The 22,160-nt window shown below is 35.0% G+C and overlaps 1 protein-coding gene across 7 annotated transcripts in view; it reads right to left on the bottom strand.

Annotated features, from left to right (window-relative positions):
• TTC29 (tetratricopeptide repeat domain 29) overlaps nt 1-22,160 on the bottom strand; it is a 674,033-nt gene that overhangs the window by 217,921 nt on the left and 433,952 nt on the right. For all 7 annotated transcript variants that reach the window (XM_053901209.1, XM_053901212.1, XM_053901211.1 and 4 more), the window contains 2 exons: nt 21,303-21,400; nt 19,441-19,524 (listed from right to left, as the gene is read on the bottom strand). In XM_053901209.1, the coding sequence (XP_053757184.1) occupies nt 19,441-19,524; nt 21,303-21,394 (176 nt within the window). In that variant the 5' untranslated portion in view covers nt 21,395-21,400. The remainder of the gene's footprint in view (nt 1-19,440; nt 19,525-21,302; nt 21,401-22,160) is intronic.

Here is a 22,160-nt window from a genome sequence, read left to right as displayed (position 1 = left end):
CAACTAAAATTATGGACCTTTGTGTTTCTCCTTTTCTATCTGTTTTTATGTATTTTGAAGTCCTGTCATTTGGAGCACAAACATTTAGTATTATGTTTTCTTGATAAGTCAACTCCTTTTATCATTACGAAAGGGCACTTTTTACTCCTGGTAATATTCCATCTGCTTTCTAAAAATGTATTTCTTAAAATCTTGGAGTCTCTTTTCGCCCCTCCTTTTTCATCATGTTATTAAGATTTTACTACCTTCTGTACTTGTATGAGGTCATTTCAAATATAGGAAGGAAATGTATTTAACATCTATCTTGATCTTGATCTTGAAATGGAAAAAAACACAAGCTGAGTTAACTTTTAAGGTAAATCCCATGTTTGGCAACATATTTCTTTGGCTATTCTGGTTGTGGGATAAGAGAGTTTTTTTCAGATAAGTTTAAGGATATTTTATGGAAATGTGAATCAGGATTAAAGAATGACTAGTCCTTATGAGGTGAACCCTAAGGAAGGTTCTAGATCCAAAGTAATACTCAGAATTCAGGAGGTGCTTCGAAATCTGATCTCTGATGTAGGTCTGGTCCATTTTCTTTCTAGCTCATTCATTCCTTTGTCTCTATGAACCTTTTTTTTTCTATCTCATTGCTTCTGATTCTGTATAACATTAGATCACTTTGGCCAAATTACTCAACCTCTCTATGCCTTGGTCTCGGGAGTAACAATTCTTCACAGAGTTATGGTGAGGATCACTTTAAACAAAGACCAGCACACAGTATTCATTTAATATATCCTACCTGTTCCTATCTTGCCTGAAATAAAACCTAGTTAAGGGATGTAATATTTATGACAAGCTGTCTGAATGCCCTTTTTATTGTTCATTAGGTGTGCAAAGTTCTTTTTTGTTGCCCCATTTTTCCTATACAAGTCCATGTGATAACTTTCCTTTGGAATTTAGAATCAGGAAAAAAGCTTGTCCCTCTTGAAGAACTGATAGGTTTCCTTTCATCAGGAAATGAGAATTTTATAGTCCATCACATCTCCCCTTTTGCCCAACCTGCCCAGAAATTCAGAGTGAAACTTAATGTTCCCTCAGGGAAACTATATTGACTCTAGTGGGCAGCATATGTCCACACTTTTCCTTTATTTACCTCTCATTTTCTATTTATAATCTGACAGATGTATAATATAAAATGTTAACTTTAAGTTTCTTCAATCTTTTCTAGAAAGAAAACAAGAAATAAAGTGTTACTTTATGTAAGTCAGAAGACTCTTAAAGGAGAATGAAATACAATCCCTGCTTTCAAAGAACTCTAAGCCTAGAGCAGAGTCCTTTCCTTATGGCAATTCACAGCAGGAAAGACATTTTACACAGCAGTTCAGCACATGCACATATATATTTTATACATGCATGCGTATGAAACAAAAGTTGAAATGCATTAATCCTCAAAATGTTCTCATCTCTTTATAAATATTAATTTAATTAGTCCTTGTAACCATTCCATGAGCCATCCATCCCATCAGTATCGCTGTTTTTTCACATGGGGGAACTGAGATGCAGAAAGGTTAAATAACTTGGCCAAGGTCAACTAGTTATTTTGTCTGTAAGCATACAGTTGAGTTTTGAGTCCAGGGTGTCTTGTTTTAGAATCCATGCTCTGGTGCATCTGCTGGTAGCCTCCCAATATTTAGCCTTACTCTATGCAATGTACTCTTTTCTATTCTGTTTTACTACACTCTCTTTCATTTCGAAAATGCTACTCATGATCCCCAAACCAGTGGGTCATAACCATATCCACAAAGGGTCAGAGTCTCTAGTTTGTTAACTGTTAATCAAGAAGGAAAAAACCCTACACGTACATGATTGCCAATGGATACTAAGAGACTTCAAGCAGGAGCTCTGAACTCTACCATATGGTTGAGGATGGCTCTACAGGAGCCTCACAGAGCAAGAAACAGTTAGGTGGAAAACAGAAGTTTACCAAGTACACAGGCAAGGAGGAAGGAGAAAGCCATTTCAGGCAAAGCACATATACAAGGCCATGAAGGGATAAAAGATCATCACGCGTCCATCCTCTAAACACCTATAAGCCAAGCACTGCACAAGTACGAAGGTTGCACATGAGAGCAAAGAAGGCATGGCTCCAGCCTTCTTGAAGCTTGTAGTCTAGTAGAAGAAAGAAAGTAGCAATCACAATGCAATGCTGTAAGTGCCATGATGGGAACAGTTCTGGGTATTACAGGTTTTATAGTAGGTTTTATTACAGGTATTATAGTAGCAAGGTTACAGTATATAGTGAAGCCATTTAAGAATGAGTAAGCGTTAGCCATGAAATGATAAGGGGAAAAAAGCATTCTAGGACAAGGGAATGGCAGTACACTCAAGTTGGGAGATGAGACAGAACATGGTTTAGTGATGACCTAAGTAAATCCAAAGACAGAATAGTGTAATGATTTGAGGATGGGTTCTGGAACCAGACTGCATAGGTTCAAATTCCCACTCTTGTATTTATTTGCTGTGTAACTACAGGTAAGTTACCTAATATCTCTGTGCTTCAATTTCCTTAGCTGTAAATGGAATTAACAAAGATTTTTCTATGATTAAATGGATGAATACATGTGAGGTACTTAGAACGGTATTTTAAATATACTAAGTGCCCAATATTAGTCATTATTATTTTGGCAAATAATAAATTTCAAAGTGGGAATGGTAGAGATTGCATAGACAGAAGTGTGGTTGGCACTTCACCAATTACTCACCATTCACTCAATTAAGTGCCTACCATGTGCTGGGTACTATTATAGGTACTAGAGACTCAGCAATGACTAAGACATTGTCCCAGTTGCTCAGTTGAGTTCAGAAGGCATCATCTTTGATTACTTCCTTCACTCAATTCCACACTCATTCTGTTGGTAAGTTCTAATCTCCCTATCACCTAAATATATTCTAAACCAAACCATTTCTGGGATGCCTGGGTGGCTCAGTTGTTTGGGCGTCCGACTTCAGCTCAGGTCATGATCTTGTAGTTTGTGGGTTTGAGCCCCGCATCACGCTCTGTGCTGACAGCTCAGAGCCCGGAGCCTGCTCTGGATTCTGTCTCCCTTTCTCTCTGCCCCTCCCCCATTCACACTCTGTCTCTCTCAAAAATAAATAAAATTAAAATTTTTTTTAAATCAAACCATTTTTCATCATTTTCACCAGATCTTCTCTGTCAAGATGCCATCATCTCTCACTTGGGCTCTTACCCAGGCAGATATCCACAGAGCAGCCTTAGTGATCTTTTAAAAATGTTACATCACATCATTCCCTGCTTAAAATGATCCAATAATTTCCCAGTACACCTAGAATAAAATTTAAGCACTTCAAATTATCCTAAGTAATTTCTAATCCCTTAAGAATAATGTGAACATAATAAAAAAAAAAAGGGCAAAAGAAGTTTGGGAAGATTCTATCCCATTGATTGCCTAAGAGTTTTGAAAGACACTATAATAATTAACTAGCTACTTTGTGAATTAATTATAATTAATTTTAATTAAGAAATGAAGCGGGGATTCACACTGGTTAATTCCAAACAACCAAAATCTTTAAATACAGAAGCCCAGAATGAAACAAAACTAGTAAACCAAAATATATTATTCAGTTTTTCTAAAATATATTTCTTACTTCACTGCCATATGAAACAGAGTAAGGTGAACACAATAATATTTTGCTACTAAATTTCAATTACTTAATTTCAACACCATGCAAACACACTAAAAAGAGTACCAGTCATTTCCAGACAGTTCAACCTTTCATTAGTGGCTGATACTTTTGACTTCCTCTTTATCAGATGTCATTTCAGTATGTTAGCTTTCTCCTCATAGTTTCAAGCCACAAAAAAGTTAGAAAAATGAGAGGTTTCCACAGAAAACAATATAGCCAAGCCTGTTAAATCAGACAACCTAATTTTATATACATTTCTAAGTCAACTGACTTGTCCTAAGAATGGCTCCACACATCCCTCTTGATAGTAAAATACCATTTTTCTAGAGCTTTTCTTGTTTATGTCAAAGTTTGCAAGGATATACTGGTATTGGCTAACCTAAATCTGGTATCTTAATTAGTGGGGTATCCCTGATGTTATTACTGGAAAGGGACTGCCAAATTTTACCCAGGGTGTGTGGATTACAATGAAGGCGATGTATTCTCCTCTATCTAGACTTTCCCCCAACATTTGATTTCGTTTAACATGCTTACACATTAGCTTGAAGAAAAATGCTTAAAATATATAAAAAGATGTTTATATAGTAATATGAAGAAAATTCAGTTCATAGTTAAATCACAGTTTGAGGCTATATATATCTATATATATACACACACACACATATACATATATGTACACATACACATACATATACACACATACTGTATATATGTAAACATATATATAAATGTATATATATAAACATTATATATATAAACACAACCACTGTATATAACTTTATGTGTATATATAGAACCTTACAAGATCAAAAAAGTATAGAGTATTTAAAATGATTTTAGAGAATCATTCCAAACAAAATCGTTAAAGTTTCCAAATAATTTTAAAATGAACACAGAAAAGGATCCTCTATACATTTATGCATGCGTTTTATTTCTTATAACTAGACATTTAAATTTTTTTTACTTCGAAAGAGAATGGCAATGAAGAGGATTCTTGAGAAATGGTGGCATAAGAAGCTTCACCAATCTGTCTCCCAACCTAGACAATAATTGCAGCTTGATGTAATTATTTTGCAGTGCTAGAGTCTATTGAAGCCTTGCAACATCCAAGGGAAGGCTTAGACAGTAAATTCTTATTAATTTTGGTCAGTTTTAACTCTTAGCTCGTGGTAGCCACTCATCCCCCACCCCCAAGCCTCATGGCAGGCATCTATGCACTTGCTCCTGGTCCAGCATGCAAACAGCTTGCAGGAGCCATGGTAGGCAATAAAGGCCCTGTCTTCCAAATACCGGGGTTCTGTGTTCTGATTGTTGCTTCTGATCATGAATAGGCAGATACCAAGTGGGGGGGGGGGCAGCCATTATTGCACATACACCTTCATTCTTGTAAGCCCCTCCCTCTCGGGCTGAAGCAACTTCCAGGAGATTCAAAGGGCTGGTACTTTCCTGGCACCATTCTTTTCTCCTTCATTTTTCTCTTTTATACCCTTTGAAAGCCAGATTTTTTTTTTTTAGAGAGAGAGAGAGAGCACACAAGCACAAGCAGGGGAGGGGAAGAGAGAAAGGGGGAGAGAGAATCTTAAGCAGGGTCCATGTACTAGAGCCCAATGCGGGCTTGGTCTCACAACTGTGAGATCATGGCCTGAGCCAAAATCAAGAGTCAGAAGCTCAACCGAATGAGCCACCCAGGCACCACAAGATTAGGACATTTGAAAGCAATAGTATGTAGGGGGAAATAAGTCACCACTCATGCCCAAGGAAAGGTACAGGCACCAAAAAGACCTAGGAAGACCTTAAATGTATACTTCAGGCTGATCCTTGGCACAAAGACAGAGTACAACAGTAAAACAAAGCACAGCAAAATAAAAAGCAGCAAATGCTGTAAAAGTCAAAGAATCTGATTGCCAGAGTTACCCACATTATTAGATTCAAATGTCCAATATTTAACAACAACAGCAAAAACAGCAAAAATCACAAGGTGTACAAAGAAACAAGAAGGTATGGCCCATTCAAGGGGAAAAAAAAATAAGGCACTGAAACTGTCCCTGAGAAAGACCAGATGGCAGAACTACTAACCAGAGATTTGAAAATAACTGTCATAAAGATGCTAAGAGAATTATAGAAAGATGGGAAGTAAGTCAAGAAAAATATGTATGAATAAATGGAAATATCAATAAAGAGAAAGGAAAACTAGAAAGAAACCAAAAAGAAATTCTAGAGCTAAAAAATACAATTAACTAAAATGAAAAATTAACTAGAGGTATTCAAAGGCAGATCTGAAGCAGGCAGAAGAAAGAATCAGTGACCTTAAAATAGGACAACTGAAATTTTCAGGTATGAGGAAAGAAAGAAAGGAGACTGAATAAAAATGAACAGAGCCCAAGAGACCTGTGAGACATGATCAAGTGGACCAACATATGTGTTGTGGGAGTCCCAGATGGCGAAGAGAGAGAGAGAAAGGGGCAGAAAAATTATTTCAAGAAAAATGGCAAAAAATGTCCCAAGTTTTATAAAAGTCATGAATAAAAACATCCAAGACATTCAGTGAACTCTAAGGAGGACAACTCTAAAAGATCCACACTGAGACATAAAATCAAACTCTGAAAGGCAAAAACAAAGAGTGAATCTTGAAAGCAGAAATAGAAAACCAACTCATTACAACCAGAGGTCCTCATTAAGACTGTAAGCAGATCTCTCATCAGAAACTTTGGAGGCCAGAAAGTAGGTGGCTGATATATTGAAAGTGCTAGAAGGGGAAAACAACAACAACAACAACATCCAGCAAAATTGCCTTCAAAAGTGAAGGAGAAATTAAGACATTCCCAGATAAACAAAAGCTGAGAAGGCTCATTACCACTGGACCACTGCAAGAAATGCTAAAGGGAGTCCTGCAGGTTGAAATAAAAGGCTACTAAATAGGAACTTGAAGCCATATAAAGAAATAAAGATCTCAGTGAAGGTAAATGCATGGTCAATTGCAAAAGCTAGTATTATTACACCAATGGTTTTTAACTTCACATTTTTGTCTTGTACCTTATTAAGAGACTAATACATTTATAAAAAAACAATTATTACCCTAAAAGCTAGTATTATTTTCACTTTGATTTGTAACTTCTACATTTTGTTTTCCACATAACTTAAGGTTCTAATGCATTAGCAAAACAATTATTAATGTATGTGTGTGAGCAGAGGGTATAAGAGAAATCTCTGCACCCTCCCTTCAATTCTGTTGTGAATCTAAAACTGCTCCAAAAAGGGTTCTAAGCAAAAAAAATGATTAGTTTATGTTTTTTGGACAATGTATAAAATTTAATTCTCTTATGCCCATAACTGAAAGGGGCAGAGATGGAGCTATAAAGGAGTAAAGTTTTTGTATGTTCATAAAGTTAATAAGCCAGTATAAATTCAAATTAGAGGGTTATAATTTTAGGGTGTCAGATGTAATCCATGGTAACCACAAAGAAAACAGTTATAGAATATATACAAAAGGAAATTAAAAGGCAATTAACATTGTTTCATTACAAAAAGTTAACTAAACAAAAAAAGAAGACAGTAATGAAGGAAATGAGGGACAAAAAAGCCAAAAGGCATATAGAAAATATATAGCAAATGACAGAAGTCCCTCCGTATCAGTAAATACTTCAGATGTAAATGCATTAAACTCTCCAGTTAAGGACAGAGATTTGCAGAATGGATAAAAGAACATGATCCAGCTATGTGTTGTCTCCAAGAGACTCATTTTAGATCCAAAGGTGAAAATAGGTCGAAAGTAAAAGGATGGAAGAAGATATTCCATGCAAATAGTAACCAAAAAAGAGCAATGGTGGCTATATCAATGTCAGACAAAATAGACTTGAAATTAAAAAAGTTTACAAGAGACAAATCAGGACATAATACATTCATAAAAGATTCAATACAGGAAGAAGATATAATCATTATAAACATTTATACACCTAATAACAGACTATCGAAATACATAAGCAATAAAATGACAGAATTGAAGGGAGAAATAGATAGTTCTAAAATAATAGCTGAAGACTTCAATACCTGACTTTCAATAATGGTTAGAACAAACAAACAAAAGATAAGTAAGAAAGAGAGGACTCAATAACACAATAAGCCAACTGGATCTAATAGACATATACAGAGCACTCTACCAACAACAGAATACACATTCTCTCAAAGGTACATGAGACATTTTCCAGAATAGACCATATATTAGGCCACAAATTAAGTCTCAGTAGATTTATTTTTTAAAATTTAAATTTAAATTATACCAAAGTATCTTCTCTGCCCACAGCTGGATGAAGTTAGAAATCAGAGAAGAAACTAGAAAATTCACAAATTTGTGGAAATTGCAAAACATTCTCTTAAACAACCAATGGATCAAAGAAGAAATCACAAGGGAAATTAGAAAATGCTTAGAGATGAATGAAAATGAAAACACAACATAGCAAAATTTATGGAACATGATGAAAGTAGTGCCAAAGGGGAAATTTAATTGTAAGAGCTTAAATTTGTAAACAAGAAAGATCTTTCAAAAACATTTAAAAACAAGAAAGATCTCAAATAAACAGCTTAATTTTACAATTTAATGAATTAGAAAAAGTACAAACTAAACCCAGAGCTAGCAGAAGGTAGAAAATAACAAAAATTAGAGCAAAGACAAGTGAAATAGAGAATAGAAAAATAGTATTTTAAAAAATTAATGAAACCAAGAGTTGGTTCTTTGAAAAAAATCAGCAAAATTGAAAAACCTTTAGCTAGACTGACTAAGAAAAACAGAAAGAAAACTCAAATTACTGTAATCAGAAATGAAAGTAGGGACATCACTACTGATTCTACAGAAATAAAAAAAAATATGAGAGTACTATGAAAAACAGTATACAATAAATTCAATAACCTAGATGAAATGGACAAATTTCTAGAAACACAAAACCTATCAAAACTGAATATGAAGAAATAGTAAACCTGTATAACTACTAATGATAATGAATCAGTAATCAAAAATATCCAAACAACAACAAAAAAAAACCTGGATCTGATGGTTTCACTGGTGAATTCTACAAAAACATTTAAAGGACTAACACCAATCTTTATCAAACTTTTCCAAAAAATTGAAGAGGAGCAAACACTTCCTAACTTCCTAATTCAATTAGGAGAGCTTTGCCCCTGATACCAAAGTCAGACAAAAATACTACAAGAAAAGAAAATTACAAGAAAACCAATATCCCTTATGAATGTTGATTTAACAAATACGAGTGAACCAAACTCAGCATCATATTAAAAGGATTATACATCGTGACCAAGTGGAAATTCTTCCTGAAATGCAAGAATAGTTCAACATACTAAAATTGATCAATGTAATACACCACATTAATAGAATGAAGAAAAAATTACTGCATGATCATCTCAACTGATAGAGAAAAAGCATTTGAAAAAATTCAATAAAAACACCCAACAAATAAAAATAGAAGGAAACTACATCAACATAATAAAAGCCATATATGAAAAACCCACAGAAAACAGAATATTCAATGATGAAAGACTGAAAGCTTTCCTCTTAGTTCAGGAGCCAGGCAAAGATACTCAATTTCATCATGTCTTTTCAACATAATACTAGAAGTCCCAGCCAGAGCAATTAGGCAAGAAAAAAGAAATAAAAGACATCCAAATTGGAAGGAAATAAAATGATCTGTTTCCAGCTGTTGTAGAAACCTGGTGTAGAAAACCCTAAAGATTCCACAGAAAAAGCTGTTAGAACTAATAACAAATTATTAGGATACAAGGTCAATACACAAAATTCAGTAGCATACCTATACACTAATAATAAATAATTTGAAAGGGAAATTAAGAAAACGACTTCATTTATAATAGCAACAAAATATAAACCAAGGAATTAACTAAGGAGATGAAAGACTTATACAATGAAAACTGTGAAACATTGTTGAAAAAGTTAAGCAAGATATAAATAAATGGAAAGACATCCCATGATCATAAATTGGAAGAGTTAATATTGTTAAGATGTCAATACTACCTAAATCAGTCTATAGATTCAATGCAATTCCTATCAAAATACCAATGAGAATTTTTGCAAGGTAGAAAAATCCATCCTAAAATTCATAATGAATCCCAAGGCATCCTAATAGCCAAAATAATCTTGAAAAAAGAAGAACAAAGTTGCACCCACTTCCTAACTTCAAAACTTACCACAAAGCTACAGTAATCAAACAGTGTGCTACTGGCATAAAGACAGACATATAAACCAATGGAATAGAACAGAGAGTCAGAAATAAATCTTCACATGTATGGCCAAATAATTTTTGATAAGGATGTCAAAACTATTCAGTGGAGAAGGGACAGTCTTTTCAACAATTGGTGGTAGGAAAACAAGTTTATCCACATGCAAAAGAATGAAGTTAAACCCTTACCTAACACTGGATACATTAATTAAAATGGATTAAAGACCCAAACATAATTTAAAACTATAATATGCAAAGAAAACTTACGGCAAAGTTTTACAACATGGGATTTGGTAATGATTTCTTGGATATGGCATCAAAGGTACAGGCAACAAAAGACAAACTGGACTTCATGAAAATTAAAAACTTTTGTTATCAAAAGACATTATCAACAGAGTGAAAAGGCAACCTATGTAACAGGACAAAATAATCGCAAATCACGTATCATATCATGGGTCAACATCATGATATATAGAGAACTCCTAAAACTTAATAGCAAAAACCAAACAATTCAATTCAAAAATAGACAAAGGACTTGAACAGACATTTCTCCAAAGAAGATATCCAAGTGACCAACCAATAAGCACATGGAAAGATGCTCAACACCACTAATCATTAGGGAAATGTAAATCAAAACCACAATGAGATACCATCTCATACCCATTAGGATGGGTATTGTCATAAAAGCAGAAAAAAATAAATGTGGGTGAAGATGTGGTGACATTGGCACCCCTGTGCATTGTTACTGGAATGTAAAATGGTACAGCCACTGTTGTGGCAGAATGGTGTTCCCAAAACAATCAAAAATAACATTACAAATTATTCAGAAACTCCACTTTTAGGTTCATAATCAAAAGGATTGAAAGCAGGGTCCTTAAGACATAATTGTACACCCATGTTCACAGCAGCATTTTATAGCTAAAACATGGAAGTAACCAAGTGTCCATCAATGCATAAATGGATAAGCCAAATGTAGTATATACATACAATGGAATATTATTCAGCTTGAAAAAGGAAGGCAATTCTTACATATGCTACAACATGGATGAACCTTGAGGACATTGTGCAAAGTGAAATCAGCCAGTCATAGAAAGATAAGTGCTGAATAACTTTAGTTACATGAGGTATTTACATAAGTAGTCAAAATAATATAAACAGAAAGTAGCATAATGGTTCCTAGGAGTTGAGGGGAGCAGGTAAGGAGAGGTATTGTTTATTGGTTACAGAGTTTCAGTTCTGCAAATTGAAAGTAATTCTGGAGATAGATGGTGGTGATGGTTGCACAACAGTATGATTTAATGTCACGGAGCCACACACTTAAAAACAGTTAAGATGGAAAATACTATGCTATGCATATTACAATCTAAAAATCTTTTAAAAAGAGAATAATGTTGTACATTTCTAATGTAGAGTTAGGCATCACCTAATTTTGCTATACCAAAAAAGACTCTGATCTGGTAATATTTGTGGAAACCCTGGGAAAGCAAAAGGATATTTGTGAGCCTATATCCTAGTTTTGCTTTAAGTACTGAGAAGGTGACACTAGTTACAGTAACTCCAGTTTCCAGAACAGAAAACAGAATAGGGTGTGGGTATGAGCCAGGGGGTGATTTTTACATAATTGCAGTAATATCAACATTTTGAAGATTATTTTTTAGCCATAATGGAAAATGGAAAAAGGCCTAATTAATTTAGATATTCCCTTGCCTTCTTTCTCAATACAGACAGAATACAATATCAAAGACAAAACTCAACATAACAAAATCATCTTGCCACGTGAATTACAGGTGATGTGGCTAGGTCATTGCTCATCCCACTGACAGTTCTGACTGATTCAACCTCTCTGGTACCTGGGTGTTTATCTCCTTTTATCACTTTGTTCCTTGTTCCTGAAAGAGCAATTTCCCAAATGATTTCCAAATACAGGAGGGCTATTGTGCACTTTCAGGTTTACAAGCTATTATGGGAAAGAGCCACATTCTCTGGCTATCTTCCTTACATTTCTCAAACTGTAGGTTTATAAGTAAAGCAATCTTATTATAGTAATGGTAAGTTAAAGCAATTTGTAGAAATGTTTTAAAGGGGGTTGGAATAGCTCAGCAGACTATACAAATTGTATTGCTTGGTGTAGCATAAGTAAGTTTATGAAAAATTTACCATAAGTTGAAATAAAAAATATTTTCCCCTCGTTGGTTAGCATTACTAAGTTTGAAATTAAAACTTATTAAAAACTCTATCTTCTGGGGCGCCTGGGTGGCTCAGTTGGTTAAGCATCCAACTTTGGCTCAGGTCATGATCTCATGGTTTGTGAGTTAAAGCCCTGCATCAGGCTCCTTGCCAACAGCTCAGAGTCTGGAGCCTGCTTTGGATTCTGTGTCTCCCTCTCTCTCTGCCCCTCTCCGGCTCATGCTCTGTCTCTCTTTCAAAAATAAATAAACATTAAAAAAAAAACACACAAAAATCTCTATCTTCTGAACATGATGAAAATGATACCTAGGTAACAAAGTAAAATACGTAATTATACATATGTAAAGAAAAGTGATAAATGAATATTAATACCTAAATCAACACATAATGTTAATGTGAAGTATTTAGGTTATATATATTATTAGTAGATGCTTTAAAAGCAAAAAAAAAAAGATCAGTGACTGTTAAATAGCTAAAGTAAATGTTGTCTACATGTGTTTCTTATACAGAATTTCATTTAACTTTCATAAGAATTTCCTATTATCATTGTGCTTTCCAAATGGTTGTGGAAATCAAAGATTAGAGAAATCAGATAACCTGCATAAGATCACACAGATATTAAGCAGTAAAACCAAATTTCCAACTGAGGGAGAAATCAGCTCCCATAAAAGCCACAGCTGTAATGTCATGATTCCTGTGCTTTTGCCTTACAAAGATTTTTTTTTAAGTCTAACAGAGCTGCTAAGTTTAAACATCATATATGAAAATAATATTTTAAAGCAAACTTTTAAAAGACATAGAGACATAAATGCCTAAGAAGTTGGCATTTGAAACCTTTCCTCCTTTTTTAATTTATTTAGACTTAGTTTTGATGAAACTATGAGATCCTCTTTGCATCTAGGGAGCGATTTTTTTTTAACTTTTTAAAGTCTATTTATTTTGAGAGAGAGACTGAGAGAGCAAGTGGGGGAGGGGCAGAGAGAGAGAGGGAGAGAGAGAAGCTCAAGCAGGCTCAGTGCTGTCAGCACAGAGCTCAACATGGGCCTCAAACTCCTGAACCATGAGATCATGACCTAAGCCAAAACCAAGAGTCGGAAGCTTAACTGACTGAGCCACCCAGGTGTCCCTGGAACAATATTTTTAAAAGTTCTTTCCAACTACATTTCTTAAATTCCAAAATTTTAAATTTTATTAATATCAATATTCTTTAAAAAAAAATTATGGTCAAAAAAGTCTTTCCCAGTTTCCCATCCTAGGGATCCGCTGTGGAAACAATACTAGAATTTGAAGAAACAAACAAACAAAAGTTACCCATCCTCTGTTCCTATCAGTATTCCCTGCTATTGCTTAATTTTTTTATACTCATGATAAGGTAAGGACTAATTAATGCCTTTCCGAAACTTCAGAACATCAAAATCCTGTCTCTCTTTCTTGAATCAGTAAGACCTTAAAGCCCGGTCTGCTACCTGGAAGGAAAGAAGGGCAGCTTCCATCCCTCTCTTTCCTGACTGTTCCTGTTAGTCATGGAGCCATTTATTTGTCAACTACCCTTTTCAGAAAGTTGATTTGCAAAACTCCATACAGAATTTAACTTGTCACATCACAAAAGAACAAAATGTTTTGAAGAGAAAACCAAACGATTTCACAAAATTATTTAAAGGTAAACAGGATAAATGAAGCAGAGCTTTGAAAAGCACACCGAAGGGGTCTAAATTCCCATGGTGTTAATGTGAACTATATCCTGAATAAACTTCGCTCTGTCACGTATATTTTGATAACCTGGCCGTTGTGCAAATCCAGGTGCTACATTTGCTTAAAACAAGAGTATCTGTGATTCATAAAAGCGTCTTTGGAAGACAATTTTGAGATAAACTCAAGACGAAAACTTAACACTGGCAAAATGCTAATTTACTTTAACTGTGTCAGTATAATACAATTCAAAATGAGGAAGGGGTGAAAGCCATTAAAAGATATGAAAATAAATGGTTCTTTGTCTCTACAACCCAAACTCATTGAATATGACAACTGACAGTCTAATTGCCACTTGTGCTGACAAAGTGACGCTTACTGAGCTTTAACTGATAATGCTGAGAGATGCTCTGAAAGAAAGCAATATCTTAGAGATGCACACATCTCTATTTGATCTAAATCTATTCTTCCACATAATAAAACGTGGTATCTGAAGAAGAAAGATAAGCACTCTCTGTCCCTTGATGATTTTGTTTATTTGTATCCTCATACACATAGCTGAAGCTGTAAACACTGCCCCCCAGAAATTTTTATTTGAATCTACAAATGACACTTTCATTACTTAGCTATTCAAAGCAATTATGATATGATAATAAATGATACTTTCTTTTTTTTTAAATTTTTCAACGTTTTTTATTTATTTTTGGGACAGAGAGAGACAGAGCATGAACGGGGGAGGGTCAGAGAGAGAGGGAGACACAGAATCGGAAACAGGCTCCAGGCTCCGAGCCATCAGCCCAGAGCCTGACGCGGGGCTCGAACTCACGGACCGCGAGATCATCGCGGGGCTCGAACTCACGGACCACGAGATCGTGACCTGGCTGAAGTCGGACGCTTAACCGACTGCGCCACCCAGGCGCCCCTGATACTTTCAATCCTTTTAAAAAATACAATATTCTGACAATATAATACAGAACAAAAAGCAAAGCACAAAACCACAACAGGATCTTCTTTAGTTGTTAAAGGTGAGTCAAATATTATCAATGAACTATTTGCAGATTTATCTAAAAAAGTCAAATTGTCAGTGTTAATTATATTGTACGTGAACACAAAACGTGGGAAAAATGTACCTACTAGGCACAGAAATAATCCAGTCACTTAAAAAGTAATGAAGCATACTGAAATTCTTCTGCAAATGCAGATGATAAACAAAAACAAAAACAAAAACAAACAAAAAAACCAGAAGCCCTTTGCTTTTGAACTACTTTACCCATTCCCAAGTAAAATGATCCCCCAATTGGATCTGGCCATTCCAGGAACTAGTCTATACTGTCTTGCTCAATTACTCATTTAAATTTTATGCTCCTATTTGTGTATATAAGACACTTTTGAGGAGTTAAACTTCTTTGATTCAATATTCAAACCAGTTAACAAACAACATTGACCTGAAAATATTGCAAGCAAAGAATATCCCTAGCAGGCTACCTATTTCACGGTGTTTATGTAACATTTTGTTCATTCATTCATTTAACTTGCAATTGTTGGCTTCTGGCCACGTGCCAAGGCACACAGAGACATGCTCCTGTGCCCGTGCAGATCTATTCTGCTGGGATGAAGACAGTCAAAATACAAACTCCCAATGCAAGAGGGGGACCAAATTATAGCAGAAATAGAACCAGATGATTTGGCTGAGAGTAAGTATAGGTGGAGTGAGGGCTACTAGATTATGAGGTCAGGAAGTGGGAGACTGAAGGGGTCACATTACCTGCATGACAAGAAACAGTATCAGCAATAAGGCCACAATGAGAAGAATGAGTGGCGGGGAGAATGGGAGATGAAGTCAGAGAGGTCAGTGAAGTCCAGATCATGTACAGCAAAGTCCAAACAACAGTAAACCTTAGAGTTTATCATAAGAGCAATGGGAAGCTCAGGGGGTTTTAAGCAAATGAATGTCATAATCTATTTTTTTCAAAAAATGACTCTGGAAGCTGAAGTTTGGCAGAGTTAGAGGGGCTATGTGAAGAGCAGCCAGGACAATTCTAGTGTCCATGGCAAGGGATGATGGTAGCTATGCAATGAAGAGAAGTAGATGAACACAGAATATATTTTGGAGTTACATGATAGGTCATAGAGATGGATTAGATGGGGGAGGGTGGTGAAGTCAGGGCGAAACTCAAGGCTTCCTTGGTGCCATTTACTGAATATGGGAAACACCGTGGGGGGAATATTTGTTGGGGGAGTTGAGGGAAAGTAGGGATAAATCAAGAGTCATTTGTGGTCATATTAACCTTAGAATGTCTATTAAAAATACAAGTATATACGGAAAAGAGGCAGTTGGATATAAAAATCTGGAGCTCGGGGCTCCTACTGGCTCGGTTGGTTAAGCATCTGACTCTTGATTTCGGCTCAGGTCATGATCTCACAGTTCGTGAGACCAAGCTCCACATCAGGCTCTGGGCTGACAGCGTGAAGTCTGCTTGGGATTCTCTCTCTCTCCTCTCTCTCTCTCTCTTCTCTCTCTTCTCTCTCTCTCTCTCTCTCTCTGTCTCTCTCTCCTCCTCCTCCTCCTCCTCCTCCTCCCCTGCTCACACTGTCTCAAAATAAATAAATGAATATATTTTTAAAAATTGGAAGCTCAATAGCAAGCTCAGGGTTGAATTTATAAATGTGATAGTCATCAGGATATTGTGATACTTAAAACTTTAAGAATGGATCCAAGGAGAATGTAGCTGGAATACAAGGCCTAGGATTCAGCCCTAGGACAACCCACCACTGAGAGTTTGAAAAGAAAGCCAGCCAGGAAAGACTAAGGTGGCACAGTCAGAGTTTGGAGGAAAACCATAGAACATGGCATCCTGGCAGGCACAAGTACACAGTGATCAATGGCAGAGTGCTCAACTCTATCAGATACTGTGAAGACATCAAGAAAGATGAGTCCAGAAACATCATCATTATATATTGTAAAAATGAATGACGTTGGTCACTCTAAACAGAGAGATTTCTGTGACTTCTGGGGCTGGAAATCTAGTTAGAGTCAACTGATGCAAAGAATGGGTACAAATATTGAGACAGTGCTTCTGGTTGCTATGAAGGGTAGAGAAAAATGGGACAGAACCTGGAGGGGGATAAGAAGTCAAGGGAAACACTAAAGTCAATATGAATGCTAAGTGAGACTGATCCAGTGGAAAGGGAGAAAATGATGATGTAGAAGAAAAATGTGTTTAATTGCAGGAGAAAGTCTTGGAACAAGTAAGAGCGGATGGTATTCAGAGCATAAGTAGAGGCATCATCCTTAGACAAGAATAGGAACTTTCCACCCATTATGATAGAAGAGAAGTCCAGAGTATAAAGTTTTTGGGTTAGATGATGAAGCATTATTTTGGGACTCACATTATTTTGGGACAGAGAGCACATACATATTATGGGATATGTATATCAATTATATAATGAACATGTATATAACCATCTTTATACACTTGATCTTAGCATGTATAAAGCAGTGTATATAGAGATTTAAAGGTTTATCATAGACATTGCTTTTGTCTGACTGAAAATTTGATTCATCAATTTCTTCCCCTTTTATATTGAGGATCTGTGATGTCCTAGTTTGGTCACTTTATAATGCTACCAAACAGAAAGCCAAACTCAAAATCTGTCTTCCTTGGTAGGTTTTATCCTGATTTCCTCTAGACCTTGAGGCTGCCCCTCATAATACAATCAGCACTCATTTATTCCATATTTGTTTCCTGTTTGTAAATATTGTTTCAAATAGAGACAAGGAAGGGGCCAAATATTTTATAATAAGATATCATTGTCTTTCCCCCTGTGAAAAACCTAGTATTAGATATAAAGCAGGCACTTGAAGGCTTGCTGACCAATTTATCTTTTTAGAGTTGAATGACTAATAAAAAGTTTTATGTAGCAATTCCTTGGTTAACAGAATATGCATAATTCCTATGGCACCTGCTGAGTATTGCTGGGAGATGATGAAATTATTCATCAACTTTCTCCCTTACATGTTATTCAATTAGTTTGTCTGTGGCAAAGCCTAGAATATATATCAATCAAAAGAGTGAACTAAGTACAAGCTATCTTCCTATTAAGGTTTGCATCCACTATCTTAGCTTTGGTCTAAGAAAGTATTCAGGTGCAGGAAACTTTAAGGAGAATGCAATTGTAAGGATTGAGATTTATCTGGTGCTACTTGTTTTCTGTAGCATATTATGGATTTGAAATAATTTTGGTAATACCTTTAATCAAAAAAATATTAAGAGAATGCTCATCAGCAAAGCCTATTTTGCATTTTTAGGTCAAAGTTTTCTTCAGTGCAGACTGAAAGCTTAGCAGATTTTAAGTGCTGTATATGGATTTCTAGCTTGTTAAAATATCTGAAGCATGTTTAATTCCAAATTTAATTCCTACTTCTTAAGTCAATTACAGATATTTGTATATCATTATATTTAAATAAGAAGGAAAATATCACTCATATATACTTTTCTTTTAAGAAGTATCATCAGACAATATTAACCTTTAATTTTAACCAACAGGTTACCATGGAAAGTTAATAAATCAGCAATCAGAAAAGCATTTAACCAGAGGGCCCATATACCACATATGGAAGTCAATAGCATTCCAAGGAAGACAGTGATTACAGGTACCATAAAATTTTGTCACTCTATGAAGTAACTACTGACAGAATGAACTATTCCATTTTTCCACATTATATGCAAATTCACAAAGATAATATCTAATCAAATGAAACATATCAAGACACTTGGAATTTTACACTTTGTGAAAATCTATACCAAAAATACTAAGAAAGTACTTTCAGTAGAATCCCACAGCACTAGACAATACTAGTAGAGAGGATGCTTTAAAAGCATTTATTTCATAAAATATTTTAATTGAGTCATCTAATGAGTTTCATAAGATGCATGTGTATTAAAATATTTCTATTTTTCAGTACTTATATCTAACGATCTGATGATAACATAGCCACCAAGTCTACAGACAAGAAATATTAAGCCTTTTTAGCTATTATTATAGGTTTTTATTCATTTCTCACTAACCTACACAGATTTTTATACTGTTTTTACTCAAACCATAAATTAGTTTCTAACGTGATAAAATGGCAAAGTTCGTGTTGTCCATTGATAAAATAAATCCAGACAGTTTAGATTTATGTAAAAAGTAACCAATAAAGTACAATCCACTCATTCTTTTGTGGGTTTTTGGTGGGGGGAGGAACATATATTTGTAAGGAATTGTTGTTTTAAGTTGCTAGGAAAAAGAGATATGATCTTTCTCTAAAAGAAATTTCTCCCCATGGAGGCAATACACCTTAAAATGGAAGTTAATAAGCAATTAATAGCACAGACTTAACTAAAATATTGCAAATGTGATAGTATAATATCTTGGTAAATATGAGAATTTTGAAAGCCATGAAATTAAAGACTTTGATATGTGTAAGATCAATAGACATGACTTATCACTATTTAATATGGGCTTTAATTTTTAAATGCCATGTTCCAATGAAAAAGTTGTACTGCACAAGAAAACTGAAATTTCAATAAAGAATCAAGACAAAAGAAACAAACTTTATATTAAAGTACCTTTAAGAGGTTATACTTACGCAGCAACCTCCTCTTTTGACAATCCTTTGAAATTCACCTCCAGATAATGATCTATGTCATCTTTTTCTTTGATCAACTGAGACCTAAATGAAATGGAAAGAAATAATAAAGCACTGCTTTATCAAGTGGAAAAGCTCCCAAATATATAAAATGCCACCAGGAGAAGAGAAATACTTAAGGTATAATACTATATATAATAAATGTTCTACAATAGCTATAGACTTAGGTTGTTGATTAATAATTTCCAAATTTTCATTTTCTTGAATGGAAAGGGACAGGGAAGAATATTAACTCAGCGTGCAAACAAATAAAGCACCAGTACATTAAAAGAATCAGCATTCTTAAGTAAATGGAGTTTTCTCCTCCAAGCTTATAAGCTCTTCCATTTGACTCACATTGCTTCACACTGTAACTTTCCAATACAGAAGTCATATTCTGTCTCACACTGGATTTTGAACTAAGAACACCTATTTGATACAAATGTATAAAATTTATTTGTTCTAAACATCACCAACTGTGCACTGAAATGTTTGAGTGGTTTTTTTTATCACACATAAATTCAAATTATTTTTTAAAAAAGTGATTTTAAGAAGACTTTACTGAGAAATACATTACAGTTGTAGTGTATTTATTCTTCACACTCCCTTGCACCTTTAAAAACAAGCATACTACTAACATCCTGTAACAATGGAAGTACAGGCCTAAACAAGTATGTGTTTTTATTCAGAAGCTAATGTAAAATGTTAATACAAAACTATGCCTTAAATGGTGATGAAAAAAATGTTTTTTCTTCAATAAAATGAATACAAGAAATAGTTTTCTTTAAAAACTTTATTGTAGAGATGTGAGATTGGGCTGTGTTTGTGCTGGTGTTGAAAAGAAAATGAATCTCAAGCATTATAAAAGACAGGAAGAACAAGCTTTGTCAGACTTTGTAAATATTCCACATTATTCAAAAGTAAAATTGAAAATAAGAATATACATATACCCTGAATTATGCATGCATCAAAAAATCTGTTTTTCAAATTTTCTGAAAGGAAAATTTGATTTGCTATTATAAGGGAACTTTTATGTTAGTTTAGCTGTATGCATTTATTTTGGTCCAGGGACTTTGGTCTTTCCCAGAAATACTAAAGTATGGTCCTTCTCAAAAGAAAGTAGTTTCGTAATACTTTGATCCTTATGCCTTGCAGGAAGTGAAAAGTTGGCATATGAAATAAATAATCAAACCTACACAAATTATTTATATTGATAAATAATATTTGCATCACTATAACTCAATAAAGCCATAAATGGCAATTTCTAAGGAACAGTTTCTAAACACATTAATACTTAGGGCAAAATACATTGTTCTCTGTCCTTAAGTTTCTGCGTGGCAGCTCCAGGAGCTCAGCAGTCCTTCACGTGCAGCAGCATTTTCAGGCCCCAGGATCACTTCAGTTCCTAAATCTTGCCTGCCAACTTACCCCAGCAATAACACTGGGTTCTCCTTCCTCCAAAACGGAAATCAGCACTCAGGACCTTTGGATTAGAATCTATCCACCTTTCAGTCCTAAAGCCTCTGCTTTCAATTCTCCATCAACATCTTAAAAAGCAAATATATCTCCAATGTTTTATAGGACCATGATATAATTAGAACAGGAAATAAAACACTCAAATGAGCACTAGCTTGCTAAGCAAATAAATTCTTAATATTTGGATGAAGTTCATCAATCCTTTTGAAACAGCAGACCTGAATATTCTGAATATAACAATATACTTTTGTCTTTCAACAATTTTGTTTTCTGAGATGTGTTATTGACATTTCTTACTGCAATCAGTTCATTCTGTAGGAAAAGAAATGAAAACCAGGGTCACGTACCTTGGAATCGTGCTGGGGAAACATGGCAGCTTCTGTCTGGCTAAAGATGTAAGCTTTGGGTGTGTCATGGGCAGTGGGGGCAGGGTGGTCATTTTAGACTACAAAAAAAAAAAAACCAAAACACAAAAACAAAAACCAGAAACAGTATTTTAACGAATGAATCTTTCAAATAATCCTTTAAGACATAATTAGAGATCCACAGTCTGTCATCTTAGCTGAGAATGCCTCTGTGTGTAGAGCTATAGCTCTGTTATTCAGGAAGGATACTCACTAAGTGGATTCTGCAGGTGGCTTCTCATTATTTTCTTCTACTATGTGCCTTTTGGCCAATTTATTACTTGTCTGCATCTCTACCAACAATGGATAAGGAAAAAATCTGATAAATGAATTGAAGATTCAGACAATCAGGGGCTTTGGTAGGAGTTTTGTTAAGGGACATGGTTGCAATTAAAGAGTGAAGATTTTCAGGACAGCTATAGATTTCAAATGTTCATGCTTTGCTTTCCTGTTACAATCAATAATTGAAAATTGCTCATACTTTGCTGTTTTCTAAAAACTTTCTCACTCACAAATAAAGGCTTTAGAAGTGATGGATGCTAAGACTGATTCTCAACAAGGAGACAGCTTCCCCAAGAGGCACACAGCTACCATAGTGTAACAAATCACTTCAAAATATAGAGATCCAGAAAAGACTGTTTAAAACAACCATCAATTTATCATCTTTCACACTTTTTGTGGGTCAAGAATTAGGACAGGGTACAAGGGATGGCTTTTCTTTATGCCATGATGACTGGGGCCTCTTCTGAGAAGACTCAGAAGTTTAGGGGTAACTCAATGGTGGGGGGGGGGTGGTCAGAA

This window comes from Panthera pardus, unplaced genomic scaffold, assembly GCF_024362965.1.
Source record: "Panthera pardus isolate Hobbes unplaced genomic scaffold, ASM2436296v1 HiC_scaffold_13, whole genome shotgun sequence".
Classification (NCBI taxonomy): Eukaryota; Metazoa; Chordata; class Mammalia; order Carnivora; family Felidae; genus Panthera; species Panthera pardus.
This window is presented reverse-complemented; position numbering and strand designations above follow the sequence as displayed.